The sequence below is a fragment of the Lepisosteus platostomus genome, chromosome 27, assembly GCF_059453375.1.
Source record: "Lepisosteus platostomus isolate fLepPlt1 chromosome 27, fLepPlt1.hap1, whole genome shotgun sequence".
In the NCBI taxonomy this organism is placed as follows: Eukaryota; Metazoa; Chordata; class Actinopteri; order Semionotiformes; family Lepisosteidae; genus Lepisosteus; species Lepisosteus platostomus.
Window position 1 is genome coordinate 8,228,094 of NC_142637.1, and position 21,128 is coordinate 8,249,221.

At 46.5% G+C, this 21,128-nt stretch overlaps 1 protein-coding gene across 6 annotated transcripts in view; it reads right to left on the reverse strand.

Moving 5' to 3' along the window:
- celf5a (cugbp, Elav-like family member 5a) overlaps positions 1-21,128 on the reverse strand; it is a 157,678-nt gene that overhangs the window by 54,349 nt on the left and 82,201 nt on the right. For 3 of the 6 annotated variants that reach the window (XM_088622208.1, XM_088622207.1, XM_088622210.1), the window contains exon 3: positions 12,407-12,455. In XM_088622208.1, coding sequence (XP_088478334.1) covers positions 12,407-12,455 — 49 coding nt within the window. Of the gene's footprint in view, positions 1-12,403; positions 12,456-21,128 lie in introns of all 6 variants that reach the window. The other 3 variants (XM_088622211.1, XM_088622206.1, XM_088622209.1) reach the window with 1 other exon arrangement.

The following is a 21,128-nucleotide window of genomic DNA, read 5'->3' on the forward strand; positions in this document are numbered from 1 at the left end:
TCGCTGGCGACATGCACGACACGCAGGCGAAAGGTGTGCAAATGACAGATAGTTGTTCAAGTTTGCCCACTTACAGCTGATATTAAAGCTGTGTTCAGTTTCAAGGCCAGGGATGCAGGGACGCTGAAGATAAGACATCCAGGGATACTACAGATTAGATACAACGCAGAGATAAGCGGAATAATATACAGTGGCATAAGATCGTGCTTTATTGGTCTGTGTCATTTTTTTCTAGTTTCATGACCTTCCTTTTGTTTTAGAGGTGATGGTAGTGTGTTAATGATCAAAGTCTATGGCTGCAGTTGCTTTGTGTAGAAACGCTGTCTACTGCTTGCCAAGAGCTCTCTGAAGCCGAGTGACCACTGTTTTCAGTCCCAGCTGATCGGCAGTGCTCTGATGTTTGTGCTCCTGTATCTTTGTATATTATGGAAATTAATAGAATATAAGGATATGAACTGAAGATACTGACATGAGGGAATTACAAAGTCAGTGGCAAAGTGCCACTGAAAGAAAACAAAATGCCTTTCATTATAAAACAGGATAATGTTTTAACAGCTCTTTTGCTGTGCTCATGTAGTAGTTGTTGTTTGATGCTATGAAATGCAGAAGGCCTCTGTGTGAATACAGGTAAAATACAAAACTAGTCAACCCATACATGCACTCTCCGAGACTTTTAACAGAACTACAGCTCAATGTGGAATAACTTGACACTCTGGCACTACACAAAGAAGGATACCGTTTTTGAAAGGGTGGACTTTAAGTCCAAAAAAGCCCACAGCTGTTGGGGATTGGTCATTATGCAGTGTCTCCGCTAATGACCAGGAGTTCTGGATTCCCGTGTTCCCACAGGAAAACAGCTGCTGCTTGGCCAGATTTTGCTGGGCTTTGAAGGTATTGGAACTGGCTCCTGGCCTACCCAACAGAAGTGCAAACATGTGGCACCAGCATGGCAGCTAAGCCCACTGAAACAGCATCCCGCAAATGTACACCAGCGTGCCAATATCCCCATCAACGGGCCAAGGCTTGCAGTGTAGTCCTTCAAGAGCCAGGGGGCTGTATACTGGGAAACTGGAACTTCAGATGCCCTATTGTTTTGACTAACCATTCTGATTATATCTTCATTTGCATATGCAGTATATCGATGGCTTGAAACAATGTATTCTTTCCCTATTTTTTTTCTAACAAATGGAGTGTTTTGCTTAGGATAACTGCAGCTGTAGAAAACGTCTTCACACTATTCAATCAGTAAATATCCAGTAGGTCAACGGAACCCGGTTTAAAATGCAGCAACAGAGACAGAGGGCAACGTATATTAGGAACAACATGGTATTTCAGTGCACGTGGACCAGCAGTATCATTAAGACAGGACGACTGCTGTCCTGCAATCAACCTCTGGAGTTGAGACCAGAAGTGCTTTGCATTGCTTTAAATCTGTGGCCTCAACTTCAATTGTGTTTTCTTAAGTTTGCTTTCATTATTATCCCAGGAAGGAAGGAACGGCTGGGGATTTGCAGGAAGGCAAGAGAGGAAACAGATTATTAATTTAACCGTGTGTTTGTTTTGAGGGTCAGTGACAGAGCTTTTAATTTCCTTTTTCCCCAGCAAACTTCTGTCCTTTAGATGCTCTTTAATGTGGGAACTGCGACGTGAGATGGAAAGAAAGACTGTGGCACAGCCTCACAACTGTGGTTTATCAAGATCCATCCAAATCACATTTCCTTTTATTTATTTTAAAGTTCCTGCAGTTCCCAAATGGTGTGTTGCTATTTCAAAACCATTATTGTGATGAGTTGTGTTCTTCATACTAAAATCTTTTGGGTCTGTAAGCCCTCATACATTGCTGCCAACTCCCCTGTTTACACAAGGCCTACTGTATGTCCATCTCTGGCACATATAGAGAGTGAGTAGCTGACCAGTCACATGTCTGGCATCCTCATCCAGTGCCCGCTGGGACATCCTGCTTCAGTACATGTCAGGGGGACACTTGGCACTGCAGCCTGGTGAGAGAGGCTTTTTTCTGCTGGATTGCAGCGGGTTCTTAACATGGCAGAAGATATTTTGCCTGTTGGTTTTACCTGGCAGTTCTGCCTCACCTGTGGTGTAACCGTGTGTAGCCAGTGTACCATCCTGTTTCAGAAGGCTGATATCATTTTTAAGAAATGCCACCCCCCCGAAAGGCCACTCCAAATATAAAATCCTAACTATGCCACGGTGGGAGAGAGGCGCTTGCCTGTTTTAGAAAACAAATGCATAGTGGTCTTTGTGAAGGGTCTTCTGTGATGTTTTGGCATTTATGGTTCTGAGGCCTGCAGTGCAAGTACACTGTTTTCATTAAAACAGATATGAAAATATTAGGACCAATGCAAAATAATAGAAGCAATGGAAATTCCAAGTGATGGCATTTTCCCCACATTTCTTGGAAACGCATGAAAAGAGAAAGAGCAGATGCACGTATATGAAGTGTCAGTGTACTGTATATTGTTTATGTACCAAGCGATGCGTGTCCTAATAAAGTTCTTTCTTAGGGTCGTTACTGTGTTTATTAGTGTTGTCTGAAGAAATGACAGGATGCTACAGTAGAGAGAAAGGAGACTCTAAGAGTCTAGACTGCACTTCGAATTCCCTGTGTGTACATGCTGTTCATGCAGCCTTAGAAAGGTCTCTCCTAAATTTAACCTAAACATGATCCAGTTCTGAATAGAGACCTCACCAGTGCGCATCGCAAAGCAGAGAGGGCACAGCTCTCCTTGTGCACAGGCAGCTATTTACTTTGTAGGGAAAAAATATCCATTCCTCCAAAAATGCAGGCTTGTTTTATGATAGTATTAATGTGTCAGGCCATCCATTTGCTGACACATTTATGACGCAGGGAGTCTAGCCTTTAACTAGTCTCACTGACCTCTCATGTTATTGCCACTTAAACACACCAATGAAAACACATCACTCTCTCCCAGCCCCACCACTGCAAACTCAGCAATGTTGCTACCCGTTTTTTAATCCTTCCACCCCTTCATCTAAACCAGCAGAGCTATCTCCACAAATAATAGGTTAAAATAGTAAGGTCATCTATCTAGGCCACATTCATACTGTAAATTCAGCTTAATTTCTAAAAATAGATTATTAGTTAAATACTTGCATGGATGTAATTTGATATGTGGGGCATGAAATGAATGGGCATACAAACACAATTGCATGTGAAGTTTCATGTGACTGGTCACTAGCCCTCTTCCCTTCAATACTCTCACTGTCAATCAGTGTAAGGGTGCAAGACTAGACGGGTGTGAACTGGCAAAGATCAAAGTAGCCCATATCTTGGAAAAATACCGTAGATTCTCACAAAACCGAGCAATTTTTGATAGTCGTCATAAGAACATAAGAAAAATAGTCAATAAAAAGGGATCATTCAGACTCGTGTTTCATTATTATTATTATGCTCACTGCATTGACTCAGTGCCTTTTAGGAGGTTGAATTCTTGAATCAGGTCCTTTCGCAATCTCTGTTTGAGACTAAAAAGGTTGCTTTCCTTAGCTCCTCAGAGTAGGACATTCCTTTGCATCTGAGAATGTGGCTGGTTGCTCTTTGGATTGATTCCAGAGTAGCAATATATTTTTGTAACATACTGTACAACACAATATTGTAAGTGATGTGTTACTAGTACATCGTACAATTCCCTTGATTCAAATTCTGCTTTACATAGTCTAACATTTGGTTTGCCTTTTTTTATTGCTTCCCCACTGTCTTATGTAGGAGATGTAAATGATGTGTCAACTTTAACATTTAAGTCTTTTTCATAAGTAGCTTCTTTGGCTCATTGTTTCCTATGTTATATTTGTAGTTTGTCTTTTTGCTAGCTGCAGGTATCACTCGTGTGACTTATTTGTCTGCAATAAATGTCATCTGCCAGGTACTTGCACAATCGAAATCTTTTTGAAGTTCTTCTTTGATGTTTGCTGATCCTCTTTTTTTGTGTCATCTGCAAACGTGGCGATCCATTGTGCCACAATCTTGATCACTGATATAATTAGAAAGCGCAGTAGTACTACTACAGATCCCTGTGGTACTCCACTAATTACATCACCCTATCCTGAGCATTCAGCCCTTACCAGCACTCTGTTTTCTGTTACGGGCTTCAGGTACCTTGAGCAATTATAGAGGAACCCTACGTTTTTGACTGCAAAGTCCCAGTCATAGCCGTGACTCCATACCAACTTGCAGGTTAGTGGTCATGCTGGTTCCATCGAATGTACTTTGGTCCTGTGTGACCCCAACCACAGCGAAGCACCCCATACGCAATTCAGATTTGCACTTCCGCTGGCAGAACCGGGTGAGTGTGAAGCTTGGCTGAAAGGCTGCCTGGATTATACTGCAGGTCGTGAAAGATGTAAAGGACATCGAACAGGCTGTGGGCGAGCCGGGCTGAGGGAGAACAGCCATGAGTATTCAGGACATGGCTGACCCGTTACTGCCTGTGACCCAGCAGGTGTCAGGACCTTTTCTAAGTTTTCATCCGCCAGAAAGCTTGGGACCTCAAGCTGCTAATGGATTCTGGTTGCTCAAAAGAAAACCTCCGGTATGCTTTAACATCTAAAAGCAATTAAAGAGGTCAAATTGCTACAGTACATTCCATTAAGGATTTGGTGACATGCCTGTGATCTTGCCAGCAGGTATGTGTGTATGGCTGCTGGGGGGAGTGGGATCCTAGTTTAGATCATTACTGGGTCATATTTTTTTTTCTTTTTGGAATTTCTACCCCAACATTTCCAGGACTCCTTTAGTGATGCCTAGTTAGTGGGGAGCTGCACAAGTCGGAGCGGCATTCCGCAGTTTTCAGTGCGAATTCAATCAGCAGTCTCTCCGCGCCTTTCCTCCCAGCTCGTAGGCGCTGACAGCAGCACTCGCTCCCAGTTTAAGCTCCTTTATTTCTGACAGTGTTTTCACAGTTTAATTTAAATCTATCCGTGAAGAGAAAGATGGGGGGGGGGGGGGAGGGTGGAAAAAACAGCAGAGAAAAAAGAACAAGCTAAAAAAATAACATGCTCTTGTGTATCGCCATGTGCCAGTCGTCAAGACCGGGGAAACCTATGGGAACCGGTCGCTAAAGGTTGCTGATAAACACAGCATTGGGTGGGAAGGGGGTTAATGAGATTTTGTGAAGCCTTATTGAGAACAAATAGCAGTGGTATCCCCGAGGCAAATGGAGGAAGGGGTCAGGGAGGAATAAAAAGCTCAATGTTCTTTTATGACAACAGCATTGTAGCCTGATCTCTATACGAGACGTGTGCTGGTCAGGACTGGTGAGGGAGACCCCTAAGGAAGACCAGGCTGCTGCTGTAAGCAGTGGTTGGGGACCAGCCGGTGGTGCCCCACCGCGTCGTTCACATTTGCCAATCCCCCAACATTGTGACTGCAGACATTGTCCTTGGGATTCAGGTTTTAGTTCTGGAGTACTTGGTCTTTAAAAATCCCAGGGCTCTGTTCCGGAGAGTAGGGGTGTTAACCCATGTGTCCTGGCTAAGTTCCTCCCAGGATCTCAAAAAAATGTAGGTGATAGATGTCCTCATCTATTTTGAAAAAATTAGATGATAGATGGATAGATGGCCTCCCTAAAATTTCATGTCATTCAAATGGTGAAGCAGTTTCTCATTCTTCTGTCTGATCTGTTTGTAGCAGTACAGAGTGACCACTGTACTTCACACTAGTTGAAGCTACACATTGAGGGTCTAAATTACATTTTCATTTGAGACGTGTTCCGTCTCATTTTTCGGAAAACCCTGAATTATTGAAATTAGTACGGCATTTTAAAAGTAGCACTTGGTTCGCCTTTTGGGGATGCCGAAACGATGCAAACTGCGAAGGCTGTGAAGAGATGAGACCAAGCAACAGCTCTCTGCGGGGCAGTGAGTAATCCCAGCCAACCCCCCCTTCCCCAGAAGGTCAGAGTTCAGCCTTTTCAATCAGATCAGCGTCGCCACACAGGGCACGGCAAGGAACCTGGGGTGGGGGGGAAAGGTGGCGATCTTGATAAGGAGACGTCTCCTGCTTTTCGTATCCAAATCATTTCATTACAGACAGGCTGCTAAGCCCCTATCGTAGAATGACGCCTTTTTCAGAGTCAGATCAGTAACTTAGTAACACTCCCCTGCTACTGCTCTTCTTTAACTTGGTAATGGAGGACAGTTACACAGATAAGTGACCTCAGGGATAGAAGCTTACAAGTCTGACAGGGTTAGTTACCAGAATCTTACTGCTAGGTCCTCACTGCACTCCTTCAACCCTGCACATACAGCGCCCTGGCCCTTCTGTGACCAGCTACCGAGTCTTGTGGTCCTAGTCAGAAAACAAACAGCACTGGATGGAGGAGGCCGTGTTTTTAAATCTGGGGTTTGTTCGGCCCAGCAATGTCAGAGGTGTTACCTCCCGTAAGTTGAAAGGGTCACCTGAGTGTTCTTTCTGGGACAAGTGAGGAACTTAACTCATTTAAGAAAAGCGTAACTTTTGATTGACTTCTTTTTTCCTTTCAGATGCAATGGCTTTAACTCCCAAAACAACCACAACATCAAATTATCTTTAGTCAAGTAACAAAAAGAAAGACGCGCCTTCATGGTTTTTCTGATCCGCTCAGTTGCATTGGTACAAAAGAGAGATTATTAAATCGAACGCTGGTATTCCCGAATATATTTAATTTGCAGGAGTCTTAATGTGTCACGCCTGTGCTGTTTGTTTTGGGCAGACGAAAACAGATTGCAACATTGTTATGCGATCGGATATGTTGGCGAGTTAACAGCTTTAATGACGGAATTGGAGCAGAACCCTTCTCAATTAAAAAGCCGGCATTTTATTATTGTATTTTTTGTCCGTTTGAAATACGCTGTCAAATAGGGGCAAGGATATAGGGCATATTTGTGCGATTCCTTACATGAAGCAAAAAGATAACAGCCATCTATTCTGCACCAGAGCTCTGCTTAACACCCCCCCCCCAACACACACACTCATTTCCCACCCCAGCTTCAGTTCCCGGTTAGCCTCCAGAGGGGTGTGCAGCAGCCTTGATGAAGGAGTGTCGTTAGTGTCGAGAGGGAGAGGATGTGTGATTGCGGTGATTTTCACACTGGCTCTTGGTGACCCAATCAGCCTCTCTGTGACAGGCAGCCCGCTGGTGTCTGCTGGCGTTGGGAGCGCAGGGGGATCAGAGCCCCCTCTTTCCTTCTCGCGTGTCGCCCCTTCACGAGAGCACGAGAGCTTGACTTCAGCCCCGTCTCTTATCCAATTCTGTGTATTTTTGCAGGAAAAAAAACAAGTGAATGAAAAAAGCGTGACTTGCAGTTCTGTATTGGCGCTTGTGCTTTCAGAACTCGATACAAAAGAACGACAGATGCACAAAGAAAGGAAAGGAATTTAATCCGGCTGCATTATTCACTGATGCCACAAAGTAATGACTTGAGCGGTTTTTAGTCGTTTTTTTTTAAATTCATGACCAGATTTATTTCTCTGCATGTAGAGAGTGTTCCTGTGACATGGGAGTTATTAAGGGTGACAGCATGGTGGTGGGGCACCAGCTTTCTGCCCTTTTGGCATGAGTGCCTCCTCATGCTGCTGTTGTCCTCTGAAAAACGCCATCCCTGTCCTTTGATTTCTCTTACGGTCAGGGGCCTTACCCGTTACAGGGAGCTCGTAGACGAGGAGGGAGGTGAAATCGGGCTCCCCGTTAAACAAAAATCTCAGCTTTCGAGAAATGTGTCTTGCCCACATAGTGCTATTGCAGCAGGCTGTAAAAATGGTTTCCTTTGCTGTGCGCGACTCCACGTGTTACGTAGAGAGCTCTGTGTCACAGTCTGCATCACGTTCCCCCCCGCTTCTCTCACTCTGAATCTGGTCGCGGCAGACAAGCGAACGCAAAGAGGGATTTTTACAAATTGAGCTTTTTCATCGCCGTGGCTGCTCGGCTTGGAGCACCTGCCCTGTGTGTCAGGGACCGCCGTGTGCCAACAGATTGAATGGTGGGGAAAATGCCCTCATGGCCAGGCAGCTCGATCACGGGCCCAGGAGGGACGGTGTGCCGTGTCGAAATGCTGTTTTTGTAACAAAGCAAAAAAAAAGGGGGATTTGGGCAGGAAACATGATTCTTTTTGCACGTATGACCTAATACTGGTCTGGCCAAAGGGATTAAAATCCTTTTATCCTCCAGAACGTGCTCCCCTCTGCTTCAGCTGCACCGTACAGTACGTGTTCTCAGCACAACAGATTGTATGAGTAATCTGTAGCTTGCTTTCTCTAAAGAAAGAGAAAATACATATTTTATCCTTGGTTGTTTTTTTGTTTTTTTTGTGAGTGCCAAAGGCTACACAGGCCCCATGATTTTTTTTTCATTTCTTTATGGTTCTAACAGGTAAGTGTGCTTTCAGGGTTGGTGGCATTGAGTTTTTTCAGTTCCCTGCCGGGGCGGGGGGCACCCAGGGCCCACATCTTGCTTCCTTCCCTTGTCTTGTTTCTTGGTTGCAGGAGTGCAGAGACAGATTTCAGAGGAGGGGGCTGTTGCCATCCCTGGCATTCCTCTTGGCGTCGCCACAGCTGTCAGATCCCACGGGCTCTCGGCTGCCCTTACAAAGGCGCCGAGGTTTTCCAAGTGAAGCAGGCTTTACCAGAGGGGGCGCGCTAAGCAGCAATTTAGGAAGAAGGGTTGAAGTACAGTACACCCCCTTCTAAAAACTCGCACAAACGCAGAGTTAATCAGAAGAGCCCACCATTAAAGCTGACCAGATGTAAAGGAGCATGGTGGTCTTCTTTAATGCTCTTTCCGAAGCTTTGACCCCACTTGGCTTGCTGGCATGTTTCTCTGCTACTCTCAACCGTTAAGCTGTGATTGGATCCGCTTTTCCAGGGTTTTGCTGTACTTCACTGACCCTTCACTGTACCACGACACACACTCTCACTAAAGGCAGCCTTGTGAGGGTCAGAGGGCATTGGAGTCCCCAGTTCTGAGGGGTTGCAAGCAAGGAGACGCAAACTGGCCTCTCGATCCAGCAGAGAGGTCCCAGGTACGCTGGCACGTGCTTTGGACAAGATATGTTCTCCACCATGTTGTTTCATCCCGAAGGCCTGTCATAACTGCTGTGAAACCTGACTCCCGCTGGAGGCGGGCAGAGGTATTGGTAAATGTTTGGGCTGTTGGAGGCCGGGGGAATTTGCACAGGAGGCACGCAGTGGGCGAGGAGCTCTAGCACAAGACTCAGGCTGCCGATTATAGTGTTGAGAGTATTGAATTGTGCAGCAGAATAATCACCCGTCTCTCCTCCCCCAGGATGGAAAACAAACAGGAAAAAGATGGAAATGGGAATACGTGTGTGTGTGTGTGTTGGGGAGTCTTGGTGGGGGTGGAGGGGAATCAAAGCAGTTAAAGCTGATTTATCCAAGTTAGGAGGCAGAGACCCTCAGAGGAGCCATGAACAGCCCTTCCAAGACAAATATCAATGGCCTTTATATTCAGCCAAGGCCAGTATTCAGCACCTCATAAGAAATAAAATCAACCTCTTTCATATTTCAGGCTGCAGGGGTCCCTGAGATGTGTTACTGCTGCTCTGCGCATCTTGCTCCCCCCTCCTCCCCCAGCCCCTGAACGAAGCACATAATAAAACCGCGTCCAGTGGGATGAGATGTTGCCGGGAGTTTTACTGTTGCCCTGACTCGGGGTTAGGAAACGGAAGTGTGGGGCGGCTCTAATGAGAATCTGTGAACAGCAGTCGGGAGACGAGCCCCCCCCCCACCCCTCTTTCTGTGGTGGTTGGGGGTTTAAAGTTATTGCTATTGTAACGCTCCGGGGTTCACGCGGGTATGCGCCCTCGCCGCTGCCGCATCAGGTCGGCCCCCCACCATCGGGGACTCGAACCCAGGCCTCCAGGTTCTCTCAAAAGGGACCCAGCCTCTTGAGCCAATGGGAAATCTCCCGTCAGCCCAGCGGCTGCGGTCCCTGCTATCCACAGGGAAGGGTGGTGACGTCACCCCGCTGGTAAGCCAGCTCTCGCGAGCAATGGAGGCCGTATGTGTTACACTATTGAATTAGCAAGCGAGTAGCAAAATCACCGTTTGGTAAATTCTGAAGTTGTTTTTAGTAGACACCCGTTATCACCGGAGGCTCAAACAGGGACGGTGAACAAAGCAGCAGATTTACTACCCCACCCGATCCGACGCCACAGGTGCTCCACCTTTATCCCTGTCCGGCTCCACACTGGCCGATTCTCGCACCCGAACGGCACAACCCACACCGGCTCTGGCCTGCTTCCTGGCAGGGGAATTCGAACAGTGTGGTACACTGCACCAGAGGGCAGAGGGCATCTGGTACTGGACCCTGGCAGGCGTCCCTCACACGGCAAGACCTTGGCATAAACATCTCGCGTCTTTCTCGTGGTCATTTTTCAGTGACTGTAATTAATAGAATTAAGAAAGGGATTGGGAGGGTTCCTGCAGTTAGGCACTGTAATTGTATGCAGAGGAGGTAGAGGAGAGTGCCTGCTCCTGTTCTGTTTCAAAAGTTAGTGATCATCTCCTTTTCAATATTATGAGAGTGATGTACTATAGTGGGACATATTCATACTGTAAATGGTACATATATGTATAAATTCAGACAGACACATACCAAACATAAACTTGTACACATGGTATCCTGGCATATTAAAATACGAACCCACGACAGAAGTGGAATGATGTAATTATTCCCTGAGTTTTCCTCTGAGGTCGGTTTAAAAAGGGTTTATAACTCCGGTCGGGAGGGATGACAACAGCCAAGTTCAATCAGACTCGGCTGTCAGTCATTAGAAATCACTTTGTTTCCTCTCCTGAAACACTATAAATACGGCCTGTGATCCCCTTCTCTTCCTCCCATATCCCACCTCCACCCCATCTCCCCCTCTGCAGCACCCCTTGGTCACCCCTCACTCTGCAGGGGGGGGTCTCAGCCTCCTCCTCCTCTGGCCAAATTTTCACTTAACACGTAGTCCTTTCAGCGCACTTGATTCCTGGGTGTGGTTATTCCCAGTGAACTGTGGAAATCGAATATGCCCCAGGGCCACAAGGTCATGGTTTGAGCCTCTGATGTGTTTGTCCCTGCTCTGCTCTGTGCTTGCTGTTTCATCAGCCAGCTGCAGTGTATCGGGGTGCTATGCAGGAGCTCCCTTCGGGGCTGCGAGATGTTTTTCATCGAGAGCGCTTCTGAAAAATTCTTTCAGCTTCGAGAGCGCTTCTGAAAAAGTCTTTCAGCTTGTCTACAGCTGGTTTTGACGCTGTGCAGGGGGAGGCTGTCTGTGAAGAAGAGGTCCGTGGTCAGAGTCGGCGCACAATGCTAGTTTATGTAAACCTGCACCGGCCTTCACTGAGCACAGAGGCTACGCACAACTCTGCAGTGAGGGCAGCCTGGGGAGCCCTAAAGCCAGGCACTTCCAGGGCACTAAAAGCCTGCTGAATGTCATCATTAGTGTGGACACAGTGGCCGCAATAGCAAAATCAATGCGGCTTTATGGATCATCAATCCTGACCACACAAGACCTGCTCTGCTACAGTTCCAGGGGGACCCGTTTGCACAGTGGGTCGTGGCCAGACTCAGAACTGAAGTCTGTCTACCCCCTTTCCCTTATTTCCCTCTCAGGCATGCTGCCTCCTTGAAGCCACATGAAAGTGTCAGGTGGGCAGCGGAGAAAGAGAGCTGTGGCCCCGTATGGCTCGCTCGTGAGGTGTGCAGTCGTAGCTCCAGAAGGTCTGGACAAGTGCTGCAGTTATTTCTTTATTATCGACATCCTTCTTATTGCTATCATTACTACACCACGTGTTCTGTGGTCGGACGCTGTTGTGAGTCTTACAATGCCAGTGCCTTGCAGTACTGCAGGACTTACTTGCCTAGATGCGTTTGTTTCCTTCCAATTGATCTAGAGGCCCAAGCTCGCAAGGGCCCTGCTAAGGGACGCGGGATTCCTTTCATATTCTGCTAACGTGCAGTGCCACAGACGGCCCGAAACAAGCGAAGCAACAGGAAAGGAGAGAATTCAGCAACCTCTTCGAAACCTGGCACTGACCTGGCAGTGGTATTTATCAGCCCGCCTGCTCCTCCAGCTCCCTCCCCCAGCAATTTCCTGTCGCACTCCTGTCCAGGGGACACTCGTATATCTAACAGTACAAGAAGGTGCGTGTTGGCAGTGCGGGGGAGGGGGAGGGAGAGGGGGAGGCTCGTCCTGGTACGCGGGCTAATGACTTTTTAATTTACAGTGAGACGGTAATGCGTTTTTGGCAGAGCGCGGAGCGGGCAGTGGAGCCCACGCCCACACCTTAATTAAAATGAATTCTCGCGGCGCCCATCAGGGCAGGGGACCGCGGCCGGCGCGCGGGGGGCAGACGGAAGCATGGAGAAAAGAAGACAACTACCTCCACGGCTCTCGCTGTCGGCGGGCTTCACCTGGATGGGCCGGGTCATCTGGAAGAGGAGAGAGAGAGAGAGGGGGGGGGCTGTTAGTATGAACGCGCTGTAAACGCAGAGAGTGGCACAAATGATTTTGCGGCAGATCCACGCAGGGCTGTGCGGAACTGCAGACCCCGAGACCCCACTTCGCCAGTTTCCGCTATCATTTCGGCTTCACGAAGCAAAAGTTTGTGACTTTGACACTCTGGCTTCTTTCAGGAAACACCTGGATGAGATCTTGGGATTAGTTAGCTGCTAGCTACAGTACCAAAGATGGCCAAGATGGCCAGATGGACTAATTTGTAAGCAGTCTTATGTTCTTATTGAATTAAGTATTCACCAAAGAGGCACAGCACGGCTTCACTATGCTATGGTGTTTTACACAAGAAGATCCTGCTTTTAATTTTTGCAAAAAAAAATGTAAGAAACTAATAAGAAATTCATTACAGCACCTCAGGATGCATTATTCTGAAATACCTTGAGTAAACGACACAACGCTCACGGAAAACCTAATGCAGTATCTAGACAGGACAGGAAATGATGATGGCCAGGTGTTCTGCATTTATTTCTGCTCGGGTAGATATCATAGGAACCCCCTTTCCGGTTAGTGTGTGCGTTAAGGACATGGAATCGCAATGAATCATGGGCGTGGGTATTAATGAAATGCACCAGGAGTCTGAACTTTCTTGAGAGGTCTCATTCCACCTTTTTTGCTTTCCTGTGCCCTGAAAGGTCTCATCTTCCGTAGCTCTGCCATTGGATGAGAGCTAATTAATATTCATGCCCATAATTCACTTAGAGCGAAAGACAAATAGATAGGTATTTTTGGACATATTTGACAGTCCTGAAAAATGAAAAGGAAATAAAATGATTAGAAAGCTCAAGACGGCTGCCAGAGAGCGGGGATCAATGCAGCTCCATTGATCCCTGGCCCTCGCGCTGGTTAAGAGCATGACCAGGAGAAATTCTGTGGTTGGGAGCCCTGCGCTAATCCAGTGGAAAGTGATAAGAATGGATTTTACTGGATTAGATGTTCCTGTCATCGTGGACTCTGGCCCGTGTGTGGTGTCTCTGCTGGTGCAGGTGGTGATTTTGCACTGCTCTTCATCTGTTGTGGTTCAGGTTGAATAGTTTCTGCGAGTGGTTCTGGGGGCTTTTTGACACAAAGCCCCTCTCAGGCCAGAGCAGAAAGGAATAGGGGGATACTGCAGGAAAGCATGTGTGAGATGACTTTTGTTTCTTAATCTGGGAGAAACTCTCAAAATCGTTTTCGTTTTTTTATCCAGTGTATCTCTCAGGCTCACTTTGAGCGGCAGCTCAGCGTGGCTCACGCCATTCAGTACCGTTTTAATTCTTTTATTTGCCACAGAGTCCTGCAGGAAAACGAGATAAAGAGATACAGAATTTTCCTCCCTTTTCCCCCTTTTTTTTCCAGTAACCCTCCCGCGCCTCTATCCAAAGGGAATCCGAGGTCTCTCCGAGTGAATTGCTTTGATAATAACGCAGCGGGCAGATTTTTAATGAAAACCCCGAGATCGGCAGCGTTGTGATGAGATTATCAAAATATGCAAAACAATCTCATATCCTTCAAGGGCTCAGCCATCTGTAACCAGAAATTAAGAGCTATTTTTTTTTCTCTCTGCTGCTCCGCCACATTGGTCCCTGACACGTTAGGGGTCAAATGTAGAAAAATGTTAGAAAGAATCCCAAGATCCCCCCTTTTTTCTGTCTCATTTTTCCCCCTCTTTCATATATATTTTCTTTTTACTGTCCAATTTCAGAGCAGAGCTAAAAAGGTCAGATTTAAAGACAGGGCAGCCCCATAAAAGCGTGACTTGTTCAAGGAGAAACACCATAATGGGATTTTAAAACGTCTTAATAACATGCTGATATATGGGGGAGAGGGCCAGGCCAGATTCATTAAGTGCTAAACGTATCCATTTTCACCTTGAGGAGCAGAATAACCTTCTTCTCGGGGAATTTTTCCATAAATTTGCCCCTCGTAAATAATAACTAGCTGGGGTCTTCTATACAGTAGGTAAGGGGTGCTGGCGTGTGAGTAGGTGCTTTTGTTAAAGAGGGTATTTTAGGTTAGAGCTGCACCACCACGTGAGGGAACCTGTCTGGGTACCTCTCCCTCCCAATATGAGAATTTGATTTTTTATTCCTTTATTTCACCCGAGACGTCAGTTGAGAACGTTTTCATTTGTGTTGACATCTTGGAGAGAACACCAGCTGAGCATCTTTTGAGAAGCACCTTTGAACAAGGTCCAACAGCAGAGTCCCAATTAACGCCCCATGCTGTCTTAACATTTTTATTTAATATCTCAAAACTAATTGTACAGATATTGTCTTTGATTACTCTGCAGGCTCGAGGTGGTGGACAGGTATATTTAAGTTGTTCTGTTTAGGGTGCAGCAAGGAGCTGGAATTATCTGTGTGGACTGTGCAGTTGTGTTTCAGTTTAGCGGATTTCAGTCAGGAGTGGAGCGTGCAAGCTGATTACAGTTGCTCAGACTCAAATCCAGCAAATAAATAATATTTTTTTAACTCCATCTCTCCAGAATGCAGTCTCCATAAACGACACATCCCTAACCCCAAAGGACAGCCACAGAAACCCCCAGGGAACAGCCTGGCAGTGAGTTTCCTAACGTACAGCAGAATAACTGCAGTGGAGCTCCCTTAGAGGGTTAGAAAAGCAATCATGGATTTTACTGCGTCCTATAGGAGTCCCTTCAAACTTCACTGCAGCACCCTGATGTAACATCACATGCGAGATTTGAAAGCTCTGTTTTGGAAGGTTTATCTGTGTCAGGTGCGTCTTTGAAATCAGTTCCAGCTCTGGCAGCAAAGGGATGATTTTGACAGCCCGTTGCTTCGCCCAGATTCGATGCCACTGTTCTGTACTCGCTGTACTGGGGGGCTCTCGGTTCAGATCTCTCTGTTTGCCAGTCGTTTTCTCCTTCTCTTTCTCCTACAGAGGGATGCATGGACGTGCACGCACATGCATGTAAACAAAGGCAGAGCTACCCGACATCATGCTGTTGTCAAGGCAACCATTATTTCCACATCTTCCTGAGAACAATTTGTTTTGTACTGCTTTTTTAATTTTGTCTGTCGTGAATTCTCAGAGCCTTTCCAACCCAGCAGATAAGGGCCTGTGGGAAAGTAATGAGTTAATTGGGAGCTCTGAGGGGCACGGGTTCTAATTGGGACACATTGTGTTGACAGAGTGGGAGGGAGAGAGCTGTCTGCGGGGCTGTGATAAGAGTGCTGTGCATTTGCCTGGTGTTTCTGTAGCACTGACTCCTTTCGCCCAGTTGCCATTAGCACACAAAAGCACATCTAGATATGGACATAAGCTAACAACCAGAAAAACATGTTTGAGGCCCAACTTCAAGCATGCAGATGCACTGGCATGACAAGGAAATAGAGGCAGAAACAGGTGCATACAGAGAGAATGAAATATCAAGACACACAAATATACATAGATACAGTACATACAGACACACCCAGCTCATGGTGTTCTGTATTATTTCACCTCTGATCTCACAAGTTTGCTTGGAGAAATTAGAACACCTGCGTGTCTGAGCTGTTCAGTCCCTTTCAAATCTCTGCCTCATCTAAGCTGTCAGAATTCCAGCCTCATTCCCAGCAGCCTGCAGAGTAGGCTAGCCATTGTAAAAAATACCATTAGATTAAAACTCAGTGGTTGTTTTTTGTTTTTAGTATCATTTTTGTTTCATTGTACAGTATAAAACTTCAGAACCTCACGCGTTTCAAAGCGGATGCAAAGCAGTTAAGTACAGTGATACAGTAATATTGACATCCTCAACAACAGGTGATTGATATCAATTCAGATTTTTGCCAGTGCGCTTACTAGATTGTGTTTAATGATTCTCCTGCTCCAGTTTGGCCCAGCCATTCTGGTGCTCATTCCCATAGCTTTTCTTAAGGTCGGCACAATTAACAGTGTGCCCTTTTCGTTTCATGGGCTCTGGTGCTCAGTTCTCATCTCATTGGCGGGAGCTGATGAGTTGAATTTACTTCTCCAGAACAACCGGAGGCACCACTCAGCCATTCAGGCCAGTGGCGCGCCATGTTCACAGGGCCCTCGTCTCATAATTGTACTTCATAAATCCCTTATCTTGAGCTCTGTTGGTGAGGCTCTCTCCGTGCGCTGCCTCAGCCATGCCTTTGCCCAGCCCCCATGTCCGTCAGACACTGCAAGGCAGACACCTGTCAATAACGCATCCGAAACGAGAGGCTCTCCCTCTGTCTCTCGCCAGGTTAATTGAAGAGTGTGGCATTAGGACACAACAAGTACAGAGCAAAGCCGGCCACCGCCACAAAGCTATGTTTTAAAAAAGAACTATAAATGAATCACAGTAACACAAAGGCCATAGTGTCATCCACAGTAGAAGCATACAAAGCTCCAGGTAGAGGATCTCATAGCTCGGCTCAGAGCAAAGTTCCACACATTCTCATTCACAATTACTGATTTTTAAACCTACAGAAAATCCGCTGCTAAGGAGTCTCAGGTAGTGCAGCATTGCAGGGAAGGTTATTAATGACAGGGGGATCTTCGCGTAAGCTAGGAGATCACTTGCCCATGGTGTCACGCAAGCACCCTTGCACTGAGACTGACCCTAGTGGCCCAGCAGTGTTGCATCTGCCCATGCCAAGACCAGGCGCGGATGCAGACGTGCAAGGATGCAGGGGCAGGGGTGTGTGGCGCGTGGCTATGCCACAGGGACCGCAGGTTGCCGCAGGGTGTGCTGGTCCCGGGCCCAGCCCTGATGGTGGGATCAGGAGCTCCCCTGCCTCTATCATAGGATGCAAAGCACAACTGACAGGAAAATGTGAAGAACTTGTTTTGTATTATGGTGCTTTTCCCAAATAAATTGGCTCTGATGCATTTCTCCAGCCAAATCATTTATTCCACAAACTGCATTATCTGCAGAAGAGGTAACACAATACCACAGTATCAGGCAATATAATGTGATACCAACGTAATGTGTGGAAACTGAAACCATAGGGGTCTCATTTGCTTTTCTAAATACAGCATAACAGCCTGACTTAAAATTATTAATGCTCATGGCTGCAAGTTTCACTGTGTTCTTTCTTCCTTTAGTCCTAATAATGAGACAATACGAGGATTGCAGCTGTGATAATTGATACTTCTAATTATTAGTTTGTGAGTACAGTATGTTGGGCGTTGGCAGCCCAGAGCTTGACTACAAAACCCACAGGGCTGAGTTTGTGTGGGAGAGGGCTAAATTAACAAAAAACAGAGAAGAACTTGTCAGGAGAGAGAGGTGCAAATAGAGAGAATGAGTGACAGAGTTTTAGGAGAAAAGAGAACATGTCCACATAGGCAAATGAGCAAACACCTAAACCTCCCGGACAGAGAGGGGAAGAGGGAGATGGAAAAAGGATGACAAAAAGAAAGAGTGAGAGAGAGCGACAGAGAAATCATGACATGGGGAGAAAGTTTGTGACACAGTGAGGGCGGAGAGACACGAGGAGAGTTTACACTGCATGTGTGAAAACTGGATCCCAGCACCACCATGGCACTGCTGATAAAACTCTTTCTGAACAGACCTGTCAATCCAGCCTCTTAAACCCTGGGATTTTTATCAGGGACCAGACGCTAAATTAAATGCCAAGCCAACAGAACAGAGGTTAGACAGGATACCTCCAAAAGCAATTAACTCTCGTGCCAACATTAGCACATTTCATTTCCTTTCACTATGAAAAATTAATATTCTACAGAGCCAGTGAAAAAGAAGACGACGTCTAGTCCTGAGCCCATGTTACCATCGTGTCAGAGATCAGTGTTTTAGATCTTTTTAGCCCTGTATTCATGATGGAGTTTTGCTCCTGGTCTGTTCCTCTTGGATTTATGCGTGCGGCAGCCCTGTTGTGTCAGCACCTGCTGCAATGCTTTGCTTTGGTCACCACTTCTGGTGGCAGCTCTGACATCTTTCTCTTAATCCCACAAAAGTTTTGATAGGAATCTTCCTTGCAGTTTGTTCCCTGCACATCTCCTATGGGCAGTGCCATTCATAGAGTGTCATAACAGATCTATCCATCCAACCATCCCATTCAGTCTGCAGAATAGGAAAGCAGCCAGATCTGGCAACAAGTATGTCAGGTGTGCTGTCTGGAATTGTGTTTCCGGGCTTATCATTCCCGTAGCTATATTAAATGGTTTGCGAGTGCTTGGGATTGTGGGGCACTTATCTACCTGGAGCACTGAGAGACCCACAAAGAGCCAGTGATGAAACTCAACATAGATATCCTCCCCACTGATAGCTGATGTGTGGTGAGCGTTCTGGCGCACTATGGCTGTCGTCACATCATCCAGGTGGGGCTGCACACTGGTGGTGGTGGAGGGGATCCCCATTACCTCTAAAGTGCTTTGAGTGGAGTGTCCAGAAAAAGCGCCATATAAGTGCAAGCAATTATTATTAATTATTATTATTAGAGTCTTCATAGAGTCATGAAAAGGCACGACACCAGGGTTTGTTTTAGTGGCTGGAGAATAATAGGAATGCCATTTTGTTTTTGTTTCACGTGAGTGCTGTGTTTTTAATTAATATACTTGTAATTGTTCATAGGAGTACCTCAGAGACTTGGCATTTTCTTAACGTGATGACGTTACAGATGCTTACTCCATTGATGGTAATGGATAGTTACTAAATCTAGGAGGGGGGGTGTTGCCTTCATGGACATGCTCTCTTTTCTCCTACACTTCTGCCAGAGTTTGTCTTCAGCCTGTTTTACGTCATCAGATTGGTTTGAAGAAACCAGGGTGTTACTGTGATTTTCGGCTCAAGCTGCATTCAATAATTCCCTTATCTTGAGCCCTGTCTGCAAGGCTCTCCCCATCTGCTCCCTCAGCCACGCCATTGCCCATTCTCCCTGTCTGTCAAGCACTGCAAGATGGACACCTGTCAATAATGCGTCCAAGAGGATAGGCTCTGCCTCTATCTCCTGCGCCACATTGAGCAAGTTATCCGGGGTGAAGAGAATCTCTTCCAGACATCTTCAGTCCTGACAGTTTTAACCTGAAGAGCTATTGACGTGATCTGTTACAGTAATGCATGTTTGAACTCCAGCCTTTGCTGTAAATCTGTTTAGACAAATGCTGTAGCTGTAGGATTTCCTTCGGTTTAAGTTGTCTCTACCTCACCCAGAACCCTTTTCTATGCATATCTTTAAAACTCTTATCTTAAGCACATGTATGAGATGAAGGCTTTTTTTTTTTACAGCAGCGCAGCTGGTTGATAAGAAAATGCCATCAGTACACAGATCGTGTGCACAGAAGACGTCAGTATTAGAACATATAGTGAGGGAGCCCTACCGCCACAGAGCAACAATGAGAAAAGGGCTTAAAATAAGAATAAAGTAGTTTTTAGGGCACTGGGGGGGAGGTATTACTGGCCTAGTCTGCTGTCAGTGATGTTAAAAGCGAATGTATTTTTTTTAGCTCCTTTAAACCACTCCAGCCTTAGGAAAACTCCTCTAGGAGTTATTGCTGCACCTCGGAACGAGAAATTACATGTCATTTTCCAGACCACCCTTCGGGACTCATTAAGGTCGTTACTGGAAATGTGTTTGTCAAAGAGGAGGAGGAGGAGCGCGTGAGAGAGTGCTAGTTAGCCAATTAGGTTGCCCTGTTGCCAGCTCCAGGCCCATCACTTCCTCTTTACCTGTGCAGGGCTGACTTTTCTGGAAGGGGTTGTGCATACTTACAGATACCCCCCCACACACACACCCCCGCCCTTACTGGTATGATAGCCTATTAGCGATTTGCAGAGGCTTGCACTTTTCTGGGATCCTGTGGGATGGCAACAGCAGAGCAAGGAATAAGAGAGGAGGGAGTGGAGGAAGGAAAGACTACTTGCTGAGGTCTGCCGTCTCAGAGAAGAGTGTGCTGTAGACACGCCGGTGTGGTGGGGTACAGCTCTGAGGGGGGTGGATGGGACCTGGGGCAATGCTGGGGTCCACTTGCCGAAGAATTTGCACCTGGTGCCATTGCGTGTTGCTGTCATCTGAGCCAGATTCCAGGCCCTCTTTCACCTTTCCAGCATGGGCCCACATGGATTGTGGAAACAAAAGGGTGCTGTTTATATGGTGGTTTGTTTTTGTTTTTTTTTAATCAAAACCATTTTGTATTACGAGGCTAGAAAAATCTCAAACTCCTTTATTAAGACTTTTTTTTTTTTTAGTTGTGTGCACTGATTTGCCTGTGCTTCCAGAGATGGGCGACATGAGGAGAGATCAGGAGATCTGGGAAGCAGATATGTGCTCATTGAACTGAACTTGCCAGCCTGCACTCTGCTCTCCACCTGACCCCGACACCATCAGCCTCTCTGGGCCTGCCCTAGCCTGGAACAGTCTGTCTCACAGAACGGAAGGGATATTCCTGAAGCACCGAAAGGCACAGGAAGATTTCGGGCTCTCGGTTTCTTCTCTTTTTCCTGTAGCACTCGTAACACTGCGGTAAAGGGAAGTCACAACTGCAGACATTCACACAGCTGCCATGTGACATTCCTTACTCTCTGCTCCCTTTGTCATGGAGGCCTGGGACACCCCCTCTTTCACAGGACTCTTATCTGCACGCTGCCAGCTAAGGAGACAAATTTGGTGCTCGGTATTGTCCCCCATAATCTCAGGCAG